The following is a 13,383-nucleotide window of genomic DNA, read 5'->3' as shown; positions in this document are numbered from 1 at the left end:
CAAGGCTGGTGCAATGTTTCCTCACTTCGCTTGATACCAGAGTCGACGCGAGCACTGCCGGTGATTTGGCACGGATCTGCAGCTGCAAGAGCCAAGGGGAAGAGAAGGGAAGGAAGGGAAGGGCCGACTGTGCGCGGGGTGCAACGCAAATCAAAGCAAATCAGCGCGAGAGGGGTAAAGGGAAGGAGAGGAAAGAAGAATTGGTGGGAAACAACGAGGACCAAACGCGAGATCCCACGGGTTGTGAGACGTTGCTGCAATCCGCCAACCACGAGCGACGACGCACGAGGATAATCAAGCGAGCGGAGTGGAAGGAACCTGGACATCACCACTTCGATACCTCATTCTAGGAAGACCACCCGCCATGGCCAACATGTTCCTGCGCGCGACGGGTAGCGCCATCTTCCTGGCCACCATCATCTTCACCATTCCCCTCGCCTTCGATGTTGGGGGGAGGAGGTGTGGACTTGCCTTCAGTCTCAGCCTGGCCATCTTCTACTTTACCCTCAGCACCCTCCGACTCGCGACTCCCGATCGATCGACCCTGCGACGCGGCCTCGTCAACACCATCTCAGGCCTACAGGTCTTGGTCATCCCCACCCTCCTCATCTGGACGCTGAACAAATTCAGCGTCGACGCAGGTGTTGTCGGCACGGCGGAGAAATACATTCCCACCTTCAATGAATGGGTGTTTGGGAGGGATGGTGGGATAGACCACCTGTTGATCGGCGGCTGGGACAAACTTCTCCGCTACAGCACGCCCATCTTCCAGCTGGTGGAGGGATTCTGCTCCTTGCTGGTCATCCAAGCCGCCGGCCAAGTCACTCGATATCTGGTCAACAACGGAGACGGCGGTGACCAGTGGATGATTGGCTTGATCGTTCCTTCCGGTTCCATCATCGCGGGTTCGGGTTACTTCATCTACCGCATGACCACCTTCCCCGCCCTGGACACCCAAGACGCCATCCTCATAGGAATCGCCATCGCTTCCGCCTTTTTCCTCGCCATCTGGGGCATCTCTTCCGGTAGGGGCAACGTCGTCGAATCCTCCCTCCTCTTCGCCTACGTCACCCTCTGCATCTACCAAATCTTCACCGACTACCAACCCTCAAATCCCCTCCCCGCTGCAGAATCCATCGTCAACAACACCGGAGACTACCCACCACTACCTCCTATCCTCATGGCAAGCTACACCACCATGCTCCATGCTCTAGCATCCCTCCCCTCGGTACTCCACTCCGCGTTCGGCTTCATCTCCGCCGCAATCCAAACCGTCACTCCCTCGGTCATCATCTCCCTCATCTACCGCCTCATCGTCCTCTACGCCGCCGCCCGCATCATTCCCGCGGTTCGGGAGAGTGGAGCACGAGCCTTTTCCGAAGACCCTTCCGCGGCTGATGATGCCGCAGAGTCGGTGTCCACCATCATGGGAGTTCTGGCATACTACGCTCCATCARTATTAATCGCCGTCTACACCAGTCTGCTGATGCAACATTTTGCCAGCAGTTCCGCTGACCACCCGGGAGAATGGTGGACGAGTCAGGGTGGAGAGGGAGGAGGCAATATTTCTCGGTGGGCCAACCTAGCCGGCACCATGGCCCTTTATGCTGTGGAGTTGTGGATGGGCAAGGGGGATGATGGTTTGACGGGGCATTGGAAGTTGGATTAGTGCGTTGACCTTGAAACTTGAGAGACAGTGGGCATGTTCTTTTCCGTTGCGTTTTTTAAAGGGATGATTGCATTGCGAGGGTTTTTTCCCGGGATTGTGGTTCCATGAAGCGAATTTTACTCCAAGACGACAGAATCATTTGGCTGCAAAGGCTCCCCTCGCTTTTCCTATTATACCTAGTTGAGAGGTTGTCATGTGAAAAACCCCCGAGTCAGAGCTTCACTTTGCCCCACCTCGGTTGACAACCTTGACATCACTCTCCACCCCACTCCACCTTTGACAATCAACATTACCAYTACGACTTCCACGTCCAGAAACAACCACCCTCCACCAGAGTAATAAGAACCACTTCCTGAATAAGACAACAATCTCGACTGCATCAAACCCAGACGCAAGCAAAGTTTCGCCCACGATGCCCAAAATGCTCCGTATCGAATGCTCAGGCACGCCATACGAGGTCAGTCACATTTTCCAGATAACAATACCTTGATAACAATACCTTCCACAATCCACAATCCATGCCATACATAGCATAGCGAAAGTAAAGTAAAACAAATAAATAACATCTTCCCAGATCGGCCTCCAACACGGCCAAGAAGCCCGCGTTCAAATCTCCCGCTCCATAATGTTCTACGCAGACCTCTTCCAACGCAACTGTAATCTTTCCTGGGAAGCCGTCCAAGGACTCGCGATGCGGGATTTCTTACCCGTCATTCAAGAGAAATGGCCTGAATTGATGCAGGAAATGAGAGGGATTGCTGATGGGACGGATTTGGGGGTTGAGGATATTTTGGCTTTGAATGTTAGAACTGAGGTTGCTTTTGGGATGTTTTCGGATGGGTGTACTGCTTTCTCGACTTTTGGTTCTGAAGGGGGGAAGGGGGATGTTTCGTGGTTGTCGCAGAATTGGGATTGGAATCCTTTGCAAAAGAGGAATTTGGTACAGTTGAGTATTACACAGCCGGGAAAACCTCGAATTATGATGATTACTGAAGCGGGGATTATTGGAAAAATTGGAATGAATGAATATGGTGTCGGGGTATGTTTAAACGCCATCCGAGCTTCCGGGGTGGATTTTCGGAAATTGCCATGTCATTTGGGATTGCGTGTTGTGTTGGAGAGTGCGAGTCGAGAGGATGCTTTGAAGCGTTTGGAAGGGTTTGGTGGGGTTGCTAGTGCTTGTCATATGTTGATTGCGGATCGCGAGGGTGGGGTGGGTGTGGAGTGGAGTTTTAAGGGATGGGAGAAGATTGAGATGGATGGGAAAGGGAGGGTGTTTCATGCTAATCATTATTTGAGAAGTCCGGCGGAGGGGGTTAAGGAGGACGAGGCGTGGTTGGAGGGGTCGAGGTATAGGACTAAGAGAATTGAGGAGTTGGTTGATCGGTTGCAAGAGGAGCATGGTGGGGAGGTTTCTTATGAGGGGATTCTGGAGGTTTTTAAGGATGAGGGGGGGTTTCCTAAGAGTATTTGTAGGAAGAGAGAGGGGGATAGTACGGATGAGACTTTGTTTAATATCGTCATGGATTTGAAGGGGTTGAAGGCGTTTGTTGTTGTGGGGAGACCGACGGAGCCGGAGGAGAAGTTGGAGTTGGTGTTTTGAGTGGTGTTATCTTGAGGATGCGTTGGGGAGATGAGACTTTGATGAATTGTTGAATCTCTACAGCTTTCTCTTTACGCCACTGCAGATCAAATCCCTATTCTTTATAAATGCCTTTTGTGATGTAGCCAAGTATCATAACATCAGCAAAGCAGGGTAAAAATAAGATCGAATCATAAGTAAGTAGACCTCTCGCGTTATAAAAAGAAGATCCACATGCCCGGAGATCCTGAGATTTTCGCCGGACGTTCACTCCATGCAAAAAGAAGTAAAAGGGTCTGCAGGTAGTTAGTAGACATCAACATATCAAACAGAAGCTAGGGAAGGTGAGAGAAGCAAGTATATAGTTTATGTTTAGCACACATGAGATCTCTCTCCCTGCATTACCCGGATAGATAGGGGAGGTTCATGAGTTATCGATGCTGTGGAGAAAAATGGTTCAAGTACCTCAGCCCTTGATGTTCATTGATAGGCAGGCTCTACAGAATCAATTCCGGGTGCACGGCTAGAGAAAAGAGAAAGTATGGAGAGCTAGCTAGCTACCTAGACCGAGTTTTCTACCAACCACTCCCACTCACTCACTCACTCACCCACTCACTACGTTTTCCCTCCCTCGAAAGAAAGAGATTACCAAGGACCCTCTGCACCTCCTAATACCTCGGTACTACTTTTGCTTCTTGGGGAAGATCATCTCTATCTGAGATCGAGTACATCCAGGATCCATTCGCACTGGGAAATTCTTCCCCTTGCTCCTCGTTGTTGTCATCATCCTTCTCGCTGTCTTTTCGGTAGAAGGTGATTTGCTTATCGATGAGGAAATGTTGCAGTTCTCGGCCCAGTTCCTCTGTAAGCTGGTCCAAATTTTGTCGTTGGAGAATTTCTTGTTGGAGAATTTCTTGTTGGCCCTTTTCTTCTTGCTCGATTTCGTGTTGGATTTCCTGTTGAACTTTTTCTCGTTGCATCTTWTCTTCCTGCTCGATTTCTTGTTGGATTATGTCTTCCTTTTCATCTATAGAGATGGTCTGCGTGTCATGTTCGTAGCAGAGTTTCTTTGACCAAGTTTCAAGGCAGAACGATCGGCGGGGTCCGGGGTGCCGCTTTCCTGCGTGGTCGACAAAGACAAGTTCGAGGAGAGCGATATTGCCGGAGGRATGAGTATCTGTCTTTTCTTTCGAGGCAACGGCAAGGGCTTCTTTCGCATCCTCCTTCCCTTCCTCCTTCCCTTCCTCGGGGCCATAGTCCGGGAGAAGCACTTCATACCAGAATGATCCCCCACTCTTTGCGATCATTCTATAGCTGCGCTGATCCGGAAACATTCTATGCAAGGCAAAATCACGGACATGTGCTCCGTCCTTCTCTGGTTCCACTTCCTCGGGGGCCGCAAGGACCACGTCATAGAGGCAGATTGATCCTCCGTCTTTTCCGACCACTTCGCAATCTTCCATCTCCAGGGACATCCCCAAGGTATTAAAAAAAGCTTCTTCCCCGCCCGCCTCGTCAACCAATTTCTGCGGGGCAGTAAGTTTAACATCGAGTTCAAGAACGACGTCCTTAACGGATGACTTTGGGATGGAGAAGTATTGAACACCACTCTTCATCAGTCTCAATATCTCRGCGACGTCGAAACTTCCGTGGATGTGATGCATGTCTTCGATGTCGACTGCTGTCGTTGAAGGGTGCTCCCAGTTGGGGGGTCTGTCCGAGAGGTTTGAGGTGGGTTGGACTTTGCTCATCGAGGCATTCTCGGAGAGTGGGATTTGAAAGGTGGAGGAGACGTAGGAGGCGGCACGAAGGCTTGCAAAGATCAAGAGGAAGTGAATCGTACTRCGTACGATTGAAGGCATTTTGTCTTGTTGGTGGAGGTTGGTGAGTGTTGAAGAGGGGAAGTCCGGAGAGCGGAGAGAAGGCTTTAAGGAAGGAATTTGGATTTGCTGTGCGGGACACGTGTGCTGTCGGCTGCTGGCGGATGTTGGGTGTGGTTGAGAGGATGTTTAAATACTAGAGTTCGATCTTTCACTCTTGTTCCGCTGTGGGCCGACGTGCCTCGTGGCTGTGCTAGGCTGTGCGTGGAGATCGCAGGAATGTCTACACCCAAAGGACGATATCTGATATTGCCGAAGCCAGATAGCAAGCCTCTTAGTGTGACCTTCAAATCTGCAAAGTGTGAGTGCTTGGCAATGAGCAACTTCCTACGTCAATGGTAGACTTTGTCGAGCTCTGGGTAAATTTTTACTGATCCGCTGGGACATGATGACAACTCTTCTTCAAATTCGAGTCACTGGAACCGGCCCTTTGCGCAGATGAATTTTCGTGTGGATGTACCATTGGGATCGGCTCTTTTGTCACTACCGAGTGCGGGACGAGGAGCATTCAAGACGCTGCTAGTCCGACGCTAGGTAATCACATGCGCCTTGGCAGTTCAAAACTTACATTGACTTTTGGATAGACTTGCAGATGAAGCTTCGGCGATAACAGAGGTCATGCGCATAATCCAAGATCGTGGTGCTGGAGATGCTGTTCACGGTGGTCTTTGGGACAACGGGTGTCTTGTAAAAGCAACCATTTTTCGGGCATGGTGTCGAATGGCGGCGAGTTCACTGCATGTTAGTGCCAATGTTATGGGCGATATATTTCTAGAATTTATCAAGATGTACATAGCAGATACAGGATCTATCGAATAATGTAAAAAGCTTGCGCTACGTAGAAAGCACTTCCTTTGGGAATCATCCGCCTCGTTCCACCAGAAGGATCGGCGTCCGGGGGGACTTCACTGCCTCCCGGACGTTGTCCTGTACCAGCCACGTGAAACAAGGGATGATTGTCTTGTGGGGTTGATCATCACTCGCAGTAAAAGCCGAGAATATTTCACGCGTGTTTAGGTGATGAATCCATCGACTCCGTCAACCTCATCAAGTCCATCAACTCCATCAGCCTTCCATCAACTCCATCAACCTCCCATCGACCCCATCACCCTCCCACCTCAATGCATCTCCACCACATCCTCTTCTCCACCCTCTCCCTCCTCAGCACGACTCAAGCAGTAATGAGAATCGTGGATCCCGGACTCTCAGGCGCCTACATTCAATGCCAATCAAGAACCACGCCGGAATCAGTCATCTCCACCAAGATTTTCAAAAAATACTCTTATTTGCTTCAAAAGGATCCACAAGCTGAATTTCTGGCTTTTAAAGAGCCTATACACTGCGAGGATAGTAATATTCGAGCTATTATGGATTTTTGTAAATCTACTTTTACGGATGGGAGGGGGACGTGTTCTCCTGCTTGAAATGGTGGACTCGTTGGGAGGATGGTTTGGGGGGGGGTTTCTTCTTTCTGGAGTTTGATGGAATGAGGGAGGGAAGTTCCTAGTAGGGAATACGATGAGATTGGAGATTGTACAAGGAGAGATGTCCGAGACCGAAGGAAAGGAAGGAGAGATCATCAGAGGCCGATCCAGAAAATGATGTCGGCAGACTTTGTTCTTCTTATACAAATCAACTCCACGTCTTGAGYGAGGCCAAGGCAAAGTTGTCTGGGATCTACTATCAACAATACCGTCTTCGCATCCAACGGCCTGTCGAGGTCCAACCTCTGGTCGTACATACGCTCTCTCTCTCCCTCTCTTTTTCTCGCTAATGATTGGAATTCGGCGGTACAGCCAAGACGATCAGCGTCGGAAGGAGCTGAAACGCTTTCCGCGGGATCCATCCCGCTGTTCCATATCATGCAATCAGACGTTGAGATGCGGAGATCATGCCGAGTATATATCAGGAGTTCGTTTATACAACACATCGAGGGAAATACCGGTACTCTCCCGTTGCTTCAACATTGTCTATTCTACTAAGCACATCTACACTGTTCATCTACAATGCAGCTTTGCAGAGTTCACGAGGAGGAGCACTGAGAGTTGTGGATGTTCTTTCCGGACCTATTAGGGAGGTGAATCGGGGAGAAAATATGACAAAGAAGCTTGGACTTCGTATACGGGTCTTGGTGGAAGAAAGAATGTCCTATTGTGACTTAGGTGATCGATTCAATCGGTTATTCATTGCCAATGTTGAGGGAAAGCTTCCCGGCAACAAGAAATTCTGGCTCCAATGACCTAGGTACTGTTCGAAGTTCGTTTGAATTATGGCGACGAGACAACRCAAGACATCTCAAGCATCTGTAGGCAGTTGTCTCAAAGCATCTCATTCACTTGCGACCAGCTTCGTTGATTTTTRCGAGTGAGTGAGAAGAGTCTTGCGAGTAAATGGAGAAGGGACAGAAATCTCTTGGTAAGAATTCCATTCGTTTGAGGGACCTGGCCTGTTCTCGGAACACGGCTGCTCTCCACCTTGAGAGATCTTAAGCAGATGAGTGGAAGGGTCTACCTAGAGAGAATTGACGGCCAAGGCAAAAAGATTTCTCACAGCGGCGCATCACTCATACCCTGTATAGCCAGCGGCGACATGGCCGGAGCCGTGAACCCCAATCTTTGCGAGCCCAGAATAATCTTCAGACCGACAATACGCTCCTCGCCTCCAGCTTTAATTCTCCCCGCAGGCTCGCCTCCGCATTTGCCCCATCGAGGACTGTCTTCGCCGCCTTTTGAATGGAATTGGAGACCATGGAGATACTCTCCGGCCCAAACGCTGACGGAATCTATCGTGTCGCCATCATCTCCCAGATCCCAGGTTGTGGGCTGATGCAGCGCCTCTTCGTCAGTGGAGACGTGGGATTTCCCGGTATCTGTCTCTCCCCATGATCCTATTGCCATTCCAGGATGTCGTTCCATCTTCGCCAGATCCTTGGACGATGCAGTATCTGATGTAGGCCATTGCTTTGGCGGGAATCCCAGGTGAGTAGACTGCTCCAGAGGATTATGATCGCTGTAGTGGATTGTAAATCCACCAATTTCAATTTCGTCCAGCCAATTCGGAGCTGGGAATAAACCTTCGATTTTCTTGATGGGTCGGGAAAGATCAATGAGCACGGAAATCTCTCCTTGATGCTTTGGACCGTACAATTTTCCCACTGCATGCCAAGATGGTGGGGGAGCTTTGGGTTCCCATATGAGATTATTCGTTTCTGCCGGTAGAGGGTGGTTCATCGGTGGTCTGTCAATATGCGGCGATAACACAAGACCCAAAGAACTCAGACGATCCTTGCCAGTAGAATTGTAGCCGAAACTACAATACAGTCCAGCAACACCATGACCATGCTCAGATGTTTCGACATGTCTGTTATTATCATATCTCTTACCGAAAACTCCTCGTCGCCCATGTGTCGTCACGAGAGTAAGACCGACGGGAAGAGGACCGACGATTATTTCCAGCCCATCGATGCGCTCTCCTCCGGGACCATCGATAGGGAAAACCTTGATTGGCCCATCGCGCTGGCCAACTCGCGCACTCGAACCATTTGATCGATGGATTTCGAAATATCCGAGATCTGCTGTAGCTCCTATACCTGTCATGGTCGATTGCTCGGCATCTGTGGAGCCGAAGATCAGAGTTTCCATTGGTGTCAGGTCCCATTTGGTGTCGCATGTCCAATATCCAAAGTGATAGTCCTTGAAGCGCAGATCGGTCGATGGTAGGTGATGTTTCCACAAGAGTTTGGAGATTTTGTTGTCAATTGCTGATCGTAGCTTCGTCAGACCCGCAGGATGTTCAAGGAGTCCGAGATGTGTAATAATTCCCTCTGCAAATTGGGTCTTCAGCCCAACGATGCCATTGCCTGGTAGAGGCTCGAGTAGACGTTTATAGCCTTTGTCACTGCCGAGGACAGTCACGGCTTGGGAGAGTTGCCAGATGGTAACGCCGGTGACCGCGATCCGCTGATGTTTCTCTTCGACGAGAGAGATGTTAAGGACCAGCTTCTCAATCCAATCGTCTGCAGTCATATCCAGAACACTCTCGGTGCCTGATGAGCTGTCTCCGGCTCCGAGAGTGGCCGTTCCACAATCTGTGCTCACTTGGATACCACAAAGAGCACCCGATTCAGTCCATTTGAGCCTGAGCTGCTTCGCTGAATGCATATCGCTTGCCTTGTCAAAGAAGAAGGCAGTCTCACCTCTGAACTTTGACTCTTTCTGGGTGGCTACAATCGGTAGATAACGACCGACAACACCATCTTCAAACTCCGAGGTGGTCTGCTGTGGACGAAGAGAAGCACCGCTCTCCTGATACAGCTGTAAGATTTGCTCGCAGACGTGCCAGATACGCTTTCGATTCGCAAGACCAGATACGTGCGATCCCTTTTCAGCTTCTCGCATGGGTTTGAACGCCTGCATCATGACGGCGTTGTAGCGCTCCTTCCAATTGCGAGTGTCATCGTTCTTCATTTCCCATAGCCATGGGGCGTCTAGTTGTAAGCGATGCTTCCAGAACTTTTCTGGCTCGGTAATCCGACGGATTGTGCCTGAAGCCTTCATAAAGGGTACCAAGTCTTCTTGGGGAGTTAGGTCCAGAATTTTGGCGTGCAGCTCATTCGGTAAAACATCCARAAGGTCATTAGAGCCGGAGCTTGAAGTAGCTGTGGTAGACTTGGTGGTGGTTGCATCTCTGGTGAGCGATTCCAAATCCACGCTTTCTAGAGGATCGAAAAAGTCGTACTTTGATCATCAGCGAGGTGCAAACAGTAGTTCAAGATACGACTCACTATACGTTCCCATTCCAGGCCAAAGTATTGCTCGGGTTCGAATCCATGATCCAATTGAAGAAAGCATTCGTACTCTCCACGAGTGCTCGCAAGACACGAGAACAGCGAGTCAAGTTCGAACGGAAACTCTGCATTGGTTTCATCAGGTTTCCACTCGAAATCAATCCCCCGGGCTCGAGCAAAGACTCTGCAAAGGATGGTGAAGCAGCTATCATGGACTGGTAGATCTCCAGTCTCTTCATCGTCTTTGCGGTAGCAGCTGACGGCATCTTCTTCAAGCGTCTGTGCGTTTGGATGGTCGCCCCGTTGGATGCCGGCTTCGCCGAACTCATGTTGTACGGCTGGGCCCGTCAAGTAGCATTGCGTTAAGCCTGATGCATGTGGATTTTGGCCAATAGTGCGGAACTTCTTGAGCCATTGGAGGCGTTGAACGGCAATCTCCTTTGGAAACAAATTCTTGACGCGACGAATTGCAGCATCGTCTTCTTCTGGGTCATCTTCAGTCTCTTGCTGGTCTGCTGCGCCGTTGTCCTCGGTAGCAGTATCCTCGTCAGCTTCGGCAGCATCATTTGCTGCATTGTCGTCATCAGCTATATCATCTGCTCCGTCATCGTCTTCTGCATCATCCATCTCCGCATCCCCATCTTCTTCTTCATGATCATCATCTCCAGACTCGACCTCATCATTATTCCCATCACCTGGGTAGTCGTCATCGTCGTAAATGGGAACAGCAAAACCAGCAGCACAAATAGCGCAATAAATTTCCCAGTCTCCCATGTTCTGTTAAGTGACCACTCGAAGTGTATGTACAAAAAGAATATCTCATGTCAAAAAGCACCCGAGAGTCCCTACATATATACCAAGTATTCCTCAAAACCGTACAGGTGACGTTATTAGGCGGCAGCAGGCTGCAACCACGTAATTTGCTGGGTCCGTGCACGAGCGAAACGATTGAAAGTGATTCATTTTGACTCAATCTTTGAATTCAACTTTGATGTGATGAGGAATTGCAGAACCGTGGTACCGAGATAGCGCTAGGGCTTCACTGCATTCTTTTCCTCGCAATGCAAGTGTAAACCTTTTGATTTAATGTGTATCGTGATTTTTGGCGATTTTTCTTCCACTTTATCATATCGCGATTCAAACACTATGTTGAGTCGAAAATACCGCTCAAACATCCTTGGAGTTTCAGCGCGACTGATTGGACAGAATTCATTATAACATTCACTTTGATTTTCGGAATAGAATTCTTCCGGCTGAGGATTATAAAGGCTTGGGTATGGTTGTGTTTGACTCTAGGCCCGTTCACAATTCATCTCGAAACTGCTGATGTCGCTACCTGTATGTACTTGGATGCTGCACTCACAGTCTCAACCATCTGGAGCGATCACGGGCTTGCCGCTACGACTAAGTCAGTCCAGGGGGAAGCCAGCTTGATGAGGCACATCACTTCCTGTGAAGCAACGTCGATAGATGTATGCAAGCTTCGCCGTGTCATATTCTCCTGTACTGCTTTCCGGGATCCCACCGCTGTAGACTAACTATACTGTCCTCCCTTCAACTGCGAGYAAAATGACAAGAAAAGCGCATTTTTGTTCTTCTTCCCCCAAAATCAGCTTCCTTTTCTTCACAATCAAGTAGTAAGATCTCGCCAGGTGTGTCAACAGACCTCAGCAAGGACCACTCCATCACAAACGCAGCAAACAATTCCTTGCCCGCGCAGCAAACAGTGCCCCGCTTACAAGCGCTCATCCTCGACACCGAGAAACACACCCTGAAGCTTCATCCTCAAAGCTCCATCGGAAAACTTCATCACCACCATGGAGACCACCACCGCCACTCAACCCATCTGCTCCGTCTGCTCCCGCGAAGCACCTCAACCACTCCTCATCTGCTTCAATTGCAGCGAAGGCACCGACAGTGACGGAAAGATTTCTCTCACGAATTACTGCGGCACGAGATGTCGCGACGGCGACGACTCGAACCACGCAGGGATTTGCAAATTGAAAAATAATCGTAAAGCTCTCTACCGCGCGGGAGAGATTCTGCAGGCTGCATTCTATATTTGGAGAGAAGTGGCTTTTGATATTAATATCGAGTCGGTGTGGAAGAATGAGGAGGGGATTTTGTGTTATCGGGAGCGGGAGTATGATTCTGGCGTGACTCTTTATCGCTTTCCTGATCATTTGATTCCGGATTCAAGGGATAAGGTTAAGATTTTATCTTTTATTGCTTGTACTGATGCTCAGACGCATATGTTTGAGCTTAGCAAGAGACTTTTGGAAGGTAAGTCTATTGTGCTGGGTGGATGATATGTCATCGTGTTCCAAAGCTGACAAAGAATGTAGGTCTGGTTACCAATCCATGCGAACTGACTGTGACTGTTGACCCCGAGTGTCTCACGGTCCATCGCTACTATGACTGGGGACTCGACCAGGAAACGTTCGATCACGAAGTTATTGAGGTTGTACTAGGAGGAGATTCAGAAGCTTCTGAGGGCTACGTCATCGACATGGCTGGTGCACAGCATGGACAATTCAAGGCAGTGGTCCCATCCAGGTCGTACATTCCCGATTGCGCGGAGAGGGCCGTTCGACGCGTGAGCTTCGGCCATAACGCTAATCAGGAACTCCTTGAGTTGAACGAGGACCCCGAAGAAAGGCTTGCAGATTGTCTGGGCTGCCAATGTCGAGATGAGAAAGCGCATGAAAGTCGCCATGGACGATTGGGAGCGCGAAGCGTGTTGCACGGTTCAGCTGCTACCTCGCTGCAGAATGCGGAAATACGAGGAGGGCAAGGCGACGCTTTTGGCTAGGATTCGCGGTGCGTTGGAGCAGTACGTTGACGAGCTGGAAGTTTCTGAGAAGCGGTCTTCTTCCGGCAACGGCTGAGCTGGAGTTGGGCGTTCAAAAATGAGAGTCCTGAGTTGACAAAGCCATCTGTGCTCGGAAGGCTTTGAGGGTGAGGATTCACTAGAAAGTGCAGGTTGCTAGTACGAGATTGCAATGAAAATCCATTGTCTTCGCACATACTAGAGACGCTTACATTATCATAGAGTGACCTTGCCACGTCACAGATAATTGAACATCCAGACATTCGTAGCGGTTGCCTTTCAGGGCTGATTTGGATAAGCATGAACAAGGATGATATTCCTCCACCCCGCCGGTTCATCATGATTGGCAGGGATGGCGCAGATTATGCATGATATCTTAATTGGGTGTCGAATTCTCTTCGATCAACTTCTAGAAGAGTCGTGGCTGATCTGGGTTGTCGTTCTGGGAAGGTGGGTGGCTGGTTGGTAGTGTCCCGTTGGGCATGTACCTATAGTACTCCAGATCCTCATCTCATCGAGGTCTCGATGATACTGCTCTCGCCATCCAAGTCGTCTACCAGCCATTACATCAAGAAACCACCGACACTGAAATGATGGGAGTGAGGTGACGTTGGAAGGAAGAGTCAGTCAATGTCA

The 13,383-nt window shown here is 49.7% G+C and overlaps 5 protein-coding genes; 3 read left to right on the top strand and 2 right to left on the bottom strand.

Moving 5' to 3' along the window:
• Window positions 1–364: 364 nt before the first annotated feature.
• RCC_06221 (related to ICE2 Protein with role in forming and/or maintaining the cortical ER network) lies at window positions 365–1,669 on the top strand (the record flags this gene model as incomplete). The annotated part of the gene is made up of 1 exon (XM_023771483.1): window positions 365–1,669. One exon carries the CDS (start codon window positions 365–367, stop codon window positions 1,667–1,669), a length of 1,305 nt encoding a protein of 434 aa, XP_023627251.1.
• Window positions 1,670–2,081: 412 nt separating this feature from the next.
• On the top strand, window positions 2,082–3,272 carry RCC_06220 (related to Acyl-coenzyme A:6-aminopenicillanic-acid-acyltransferase 40 kDa form; the record flags this gene model as incomplete). XM_023771482.1 has 2 exons in its annotated part: window positions 2,082–2,126; window positions 2,244–3,272. 2 exons carry the CDS (start codon window positions 2,082–2,084, stop codon window positions 3,270–3,272), a joined length of 1,074 nt encoding a protein of 357 aa, XP_023627250.1.
• Window positions 3,273–3,919: 647 nt separating this feature from the next.
• RCC_06219 (uncharacterized protein) lies at window positions 3,920–5,113 on the bottom strand (the record flags this gene model as incomplete). Its single annotated transcript, XM_023771481.1, has 1 exon — window positions 3,920–5,113. The coding sequence occupies one exon, from the start codon at window positions 5,111–5,113 to the stop codon at window positions 3,920–3,922; it is 1,194 nt and encodes a 397-aa protein (XP_023627249.1).
• Window positions 5,114–7,677: 2,564 nt separating this feature from the next.
• RCC_06218 (uncharacterized protein) lies at window positions 7,678–10,691 on the bottom strand (the record flags this gene model as incomplete). XM_023771480.1 has 2 exons in its annotated part: window positions 7,678–9,867; window positions 9,915–10,691. 2 exons carry the CDS (start codon window positions 10,689–10,691, stop codon window positions 7,678–7,680), a joined length of 2,967 nt encoding a protein of 988 aa, XP_023627248.1.
• A 1,043-nt stretch (window positions 10,692–11,734) lies between these two features.
• RCC_06217 (uncharacterized protein) lies at window positions 11,735–12,805 on the top strand (the record flags this gene model as incomplete). XM_023771479.1 has 3 exons in its annotated part: window positions 11,735–12,200; window positions 12,263–12,513; window positions 12,572–12,805. The coding sequence occupies 3 exons, from the start codon at window positions 11,735–11,737 to the stop codon at window positions 12,803–12,805; spliced, it is 951 nt and encodes a 316-aa protein (XP_023627247.1).
• Window positions 12,806–13,383: the final 578 nt, after the last annotated feature.

This window comes from Ramularia collo-cygni, assembly GCF_900074925.1.
Source record: "Ramularia collo-cygni strain URUG2 genome assembly, contig: RCC_scaffold09, whole genome shotgun sequence".
Taxonomy (NCBI): Eukaryota; Fungi; Ascomycota; class Dothideomycetes; order Mycosphaerellales; family Mycosphaerellaceae; genus Ramularia; species Ramularia collo-cygni.
Note: the sequence above shows the minus strand (reverse complement) of the source record. Positions and strands in the feature narration are given on the sequence as shown.